The sequence below is a fragment of the Clupea harengus genome, chromosome 23 (genome assembly GCF_900700415.2).
Source record: "Clupea harengus chromosome 23, Ch_v2.0.2, whole genome shotgun sequence".
NCBI lineage: Eukaryota > Metazoa > Chordata > Actinopteri > Clupeiformes > Clupeidae > Clupea > Clupea harengus.
In genome coordinates, this window is record NC_045174.1 from 15,932,432 (window position 1) to 15,938,343 (window position 5,912).

Below are 5,912 nucleotides of genomic sequence, written 5' to 3' on the forward strand. Positions count from 1 at the left end.
ACACCTCATTGTGAGTAACACCCCGCTCTCTCTCTCCCCCCTCTCTCTCTCTCTCTCTCTCTCTCTCCCCCCTCTCTCTCTCCCCCCTCTCTCCCTCTCTCTCTCTCCCTGCTCTCTCTCTCTCTCCGCTTCTTCTCTCTCTCTCTCTCTCCCCGCTCTCTCTCTCCCCCCCCCCCCCTCTCTCTCTCTCTCTCTCTCTCCCTGCTCTCTCTCTCTCTCTCTCTCTCTCTCTCTCCGCTTCTTCTCTCTCTCTCCCTGCTCTCTCTCTCTCTCTCTCCGCTTCCTCTCTCTCTCTCTTAACAGATTGTAGTTCTGTAATTGAGTGGGAGTGGTGTAAATAGCCCCATCCGTGTAACGATTAGGTGTTATTGCAAATGTATTTATAGCAAATGGTCGTCACGCACCCTCAGGCAACAGCTCAGTCCTAGGAGATGTGCCTTCAGTCAGATCCCATTACTGGAACTGAGCTCAATACTGCATAGTGTAATAAACACTTCCATATTTCACACAGGCAGAGTTATACTGCATAGTGTAATATACACTTCCATATTTCACACAACCAGAGTTATACTGCATAGTGTAATATACACTTCCATATTTCACACGACCAGAGTTATTATTGCACTGGTATTGTTTATTGTCTATTGTTTAGGGAAGTAATGTGCGTGTGTGTGTGTGTGTGTGTCAGCTGTTTGAGGTGGACGTTGAGGCAGAGTTCCTGAAGGCGTCAGACGCAGGCTGTGATGTTGCTTGCCTCATGTATGACACCACAGATCCTCAGTCCTTCAGCTACTGTGCCAGCATCTACAAGGTACTTTCTCACACACACACACACACACACACACACACACACACACACACACACACACACACAGACACACACACACACACACACAGACACACACACACACACACACACACACACACACACACACACACAGACAGACAGGCACTGGCACATACAAGCACTTGCATACAGAGTGCAGACCTACATGATGTAAATGCATTAAAAATGCACACTTCAGAGGGGACTAACAGAGCGCACACACACACAAACACACAAACACACAGAGCCTCTGGCCTGTGCATAAATCACACTCTCATTTACCTGTCACACTAGTGACTAGGTTCCCAGCTGACCCCCAGATGCACAGTAAGTCATAGAGATGTACAGACCAGGGTCTACTCTAGGTTTTTTTTTTCTTGCCAGCCATTGACCAGAAAGGATTCATTTTTGGATGCAAATCTGCGCATGTTTCAATAACAATATATGTTAATATATAACGTAGCCAATGTATTGTACACAGAGGTTGACACAAGAATGACAACCTCGTCATCAGTTTTACTGTTATCAGGATATCATCCTGGGATCAGCATTTGGGTAGGTTTAGCAATTCACAGGAAAGTAATTCTGCTTAGGATACCCACATGGCCAATTCTGCTTAGGATACCCACATGGCCAGCAGCGGCCCTGACGAGAGCAGAGGAAGAAGAGCAAACTTTAGTAAGATGCATGATGATATTTATGATGAGGGTTGCAGTCTTGTTGTACTTGCTGAATACATTTGTGTTTTATTGCTTTCTCAAATATATCTACCTCTCTACATTTAAAAAATTGGCGCTTTTTTTTTAACTTTGGGTAAGTCTAATTCCTTCTGGGCATTTGGGCATCATTTCTAAATGCACAGGGACAGTGTCTCACACTCCAGCACTCTCTCTCTGACTCTGATTGTCTCTCAGCACGGAGGAGCTTATCTCTATGGGGCGAACTTAGACCTGTTTACAAAATGGTGCGCAAATGTAACAATATGTTTGCACGTCTTATCTTTTTGTTTGTGTATCTGTGGGTGGTCGGAGTGGCTCAAGGATTTCAATCATGTCAACTTGACACTGGTTGACTCCCTCTCTCTCGCTCCCGCTCCCTCTCCCTCTCTTCCTGCCTCTCCCTCTCTCTCTCTCTGTCTCTCTCTCTCTCTCTCTCTCTCCCTGTCTCTCTCTCTCTCTCCCCCTGTCTCTCTCTCTCCCTCTCTCTCTCCCTGTCTCTCTCTCTCCCTCCCTCTCCCTCTCTCTCCCTCTCTCTCTCTCTCTCCCTCTCCCTCTCTCTCCCTGTCTCCCTGCCTGCAGCAACACTACATGGACAGTGGTGTTCCCTGTGTGCTGGTCAGCAGTAAGGCGGACGAGGCTGAGGTGGCCCAGCAGTACGGCATGACGCCCGCCGAGTTCTGCTACAAGCACCGCCTGCCCCCGCCGATGCCCTTCTCCACACTCCACACCGGGACACGCATCTACTCCAAGCTGGCCTGGGCCGCCATGTACCCGTACGTATACACACACACACATACACACACAAACACACACACATACACACATAGAAACACGTGCATCTACTCCAAGCTGGCCTGGGTCGCCATGTACCCGTACGTATACACTCAAAAACACACAAACACACACATACACACATAGAAACACGTGCATCTACTCCAAGCTGGCACACACACACATACACACGTTCACACATAAAAGCACACACTGAAGGTCTGAAGGGTTTGATTTTGATGTGCTTACTGGATACATGCTGTAGCCTTTAAGCGTTAATATAGTTAATAAACTCCTGCTCCAGAAAAAAAAACATTGACAAAAATTCAATATGAAAAACCTTTAAAAAAATTATAATAATTAGAGACATCTGTTAAAATGTGTGTTTGACCGAGGATTTGATCCCCGGTCTCTGATTGTGAGCCCAGACTTTCCCCCCATTTGTCATCAGCTCTGTAAGAAGTTTCTACTTTTGTTTTTCCCAGATAAGCCCGTCAGATTTCCCATCCGTCCCCCCGCATCAGATACCATGCAGTTATTTTGCCAGGATCTTTTCCAGCAGTCAGTCCAAAAAACATACTGATGATCGTATTTCTGAACAGTCTATTTTAGACGAAAAACCTGTCAGTTCACCATCCAGAAATGCTCTTTGTGATATTTACAGTTCAAGGCCTGGGATTCTCATTGAGTCTTATTAATACTAATATAATAATTTTATGGGGCAAAAATATTTCATTTTGCTATTGCACTCTTCTGACTTGCCCTACACTAAAGACCATTTCAGGCAATGAAAGCCCCTTTGTTGATGTTTTACTCCTCTAGCATGTTGGGGTCTTTGTAGTTTGAGTGTTTCAGTAGCTGCCAGTTCCCCAGTGGAGTGAGTGGTCATGATTTAGATATGGGCAGTAGTAGTTTGTGGAATGTAATGCCTGTAGCTCCCCCTGCTGTTCGTCGTGCAGCGGTACACGCATGGAACCAGGCAGTCTAGCCAGACTCGGTGGGAGGGCGTCCACAACTCTAATATTAGAGATGATGTATTAGATACACATCAAAGACACACACACACACACACACACACACACACACACGCTCCCAGCATCCTCCGGGGTGAGATCTGACCCTCTTTCTTCCTCTCTGTGTGTGTATGTGTGTGTATGTGTGTGTCTGTCCACAGGCACCTAAATGGTTCAGAGATGAGCAGCACCTCCTTCTGGTTACGCGTGGCGCTCGGCACTGCCATGGTTACCGTGCTCGGATTCGCCCTCTACAGATCCCTGAACCGCTCCAAATAGTACCATTTCTCTCCCCTCCTCTCGTTCTCTTCCTCTCTCTACATCCTTTCTTCTCTCTTACTCAGTCTACATTTCCTCTGGCTTTCCCCTCTTCCCTCTTTCTTTCTCTCTCTCTCTCTCCTCTTCTCTCTCACTTCATCTCTCTCTCACTCTATCTCTGCCTTACTGTGCTAAAACAAGGCTAAACGACGCGCTAATGTCGCTGTAGTTAAGGTTGCCATGGTTACCATTGTGAGTACCGACAGCATGGTTGGGACGGGCATTTTCAACTTCTGTACTTCCTCTCAAACACAAACACTTACGCGCACACACACACACACACACACACACACACACACACACACACACACACACACACAGAGTTGACCAGCACCAACAAACCAAACTTTTCACCTCTGACATGACCCTAAAACCCTTGTCCTCCGGACCGGACGATGCCTTTGCCAAAACAAGACTGAGCTTATCCACATATCCTCAACTGGAACATTAGATGTGTGTGTGGGAGAAACATGTGTGAGTGTGTGTGTGTGTGTGTGTGTGTGCAAATGCTTTTATTTTGCCTGCATCAGCAAAATGGACAGTGGCTGATTCCTTCCAATGTGTAGACGGGGACCGGATTCATTTCACCATACAGAAAGGTCAAAATTTATGGAGACCAAATAAACGGCAAGACTGGATATGTACATTTGTGTACTCTATGTGTGTGTGAGGGTGTATTTGTGCTGCTATCAGGATTGTGCCTTGAAAGTTATGAATGTGTTCTTAATGAAGGTATCTTTTTTAAGGTAGTGTTACCTTTTTGGAGAGAAAAAACTCAATATGAAACTACACTTTACTCTGCAGAGGCTCCTCCCATTCATTGATTTGTGCAGTAGTTACTAATCCTGTTTGTAAAAGGGAGGAGTTTTCTTTCAGGTGTCTTCCTCTCTTGATCATGAGTTGGGCACATCTGATAGATCTTAGCAACGCCTGTATTGTTCGTCATATCTGATGAGTTCAACCAGTCAGTGCAGAGGTGAGAGGCCCGACCCTGATAACAGCAACCTCTGGACCAGCACCTCCGCACCACAGCAGGGTCAGGGTCAGGTCCAGTCCGAAGTTCGCTGCTATCTGTGGGGTCAGCGAATTCTCAGTGACATACTTCCTCCCACTATACTTGCTGCAGATCATTATTTTCATCAAGAAAAATAAACCGTTAACTTTTTATTGTTATCTATCCATTCCTGCTTTAGATCAGTGTCTGACATCTGCGTGGTCCCGGGTCTCAAAGGACGGCTACAGGGCAATAGTGTCCTTGGTCAATCCCCATTCAGCTGTAATCTCTGCAGATTATAATCCCCTTTAAAGTGCCATGCTCTACGCCTATTGATCTCTGACCGACGGGGCACTAATGCCCCGATGCTGAGATTAGGGCGAGATCATCTGCAGAATGGCCCTGGATTGACCCTGTTTGCTGAGGGGCTTGGTTTAAGAAATCAAGGTTATCCTGGGTTAGAAATCCATTTGAATGTGCATCACATGGTCTAGATGTTCTTATGCTGTCCGTAACTATGTAACTGTATGACAGAATCAATCAATTAATTTCTTTATAATATGTAGGGATTTTAACCTTTGACCGGCATGTTTAGTCACTTGTTGACATGCATTGCAATGTATGCAATTCATGTTGCATAAGAGGGAATGGAATCAAAACTAGACTTGGGTGATACACACACACACACACACACCATTCTACTGTACCTGTATTCCCATCAGTCAGAACCAAAGCCATGGTTAAATGCTGAAGAGAGCAACCATGTTGCCTATATGTTGAGGTTTATGTGGTTTGTTATTAGTTTCATGTATTTAATAGACAGTTTGCTTTTCAGCCTGCTAGACTTGTTCCAGCTTTTTATGAAGAATGTACATTGTTAGAAATACTTTGAAGTACTAGTCTATAGGCTTCTTATACAATTCTAGCAGTATACTGTAGGTCTATGTCAGAGCATTGATCAAATTGGATTGATGTTTTTTTCAGCAGAATTGCAAGTGGTAACATCGTTAGGAAACCCACCCTAAATGACTACAAGGCGGGAACAAATGAATAAAGTGGATTAAACACGTCGCTGAAGGCTACCTGCGGGCAATGACTTGGCGGATGCTTCTGAACGCAAGAGGGCCCCATACAAATAATTCTATAGTTTTTCAACACAATAGTTAATGTAAGGCTGCAGTTGCGCCGATTAGACTAACCATGGCAAGACTTACTGTAAAAATAGTTTCAACTGAAATTATTTCCCAAATTGAATTGTTTTAATGCACACT

The 5,912-nt window shown here is 45.2% G+C and overlaps 1 protein-coding gene across 2 annotated transcripts in view; it reads left to right on the forward strand.

Annotated features, from left to right (window-relative positions):
* Nucleotides 1–5,712, forward strand: part of rhot2 (ras homolog family member T2) — a 16,300-nt gene extending 10,588 nt beyond the window's left edge. For both annotated transcript variants that reach the window (XM_031560937.2, XM_012839241.3), the window contains exons 16-19: nucleotides 1–10; nucleotides 689–811; nucleotides 2,125–2,318; nucleotides 3,491–5,712. The exon at nucleotides 1–10 is cut by the window's left edge and continues 71 nt beyond it. In XM_031560937.2, coding sequence (XP_031416797.1) covers nucleotides 1–10; nucleotides 689–811; nucleotides 2,125–2,318; nucleotides 3,491–3,608 — 445 coding nt within the window. In that variant the 3' untranslated portion in view covers nucleotides 3,609–5,712. The remainder of the gene's footprint in view (nucleotides 11–688; nucleotides 812–2,124; nucleotides 2,319–3,490) is intronic.
* The last annotated feature ends 200 nt before the right edge of the window (nucleotides 5,713–5,912 follow it).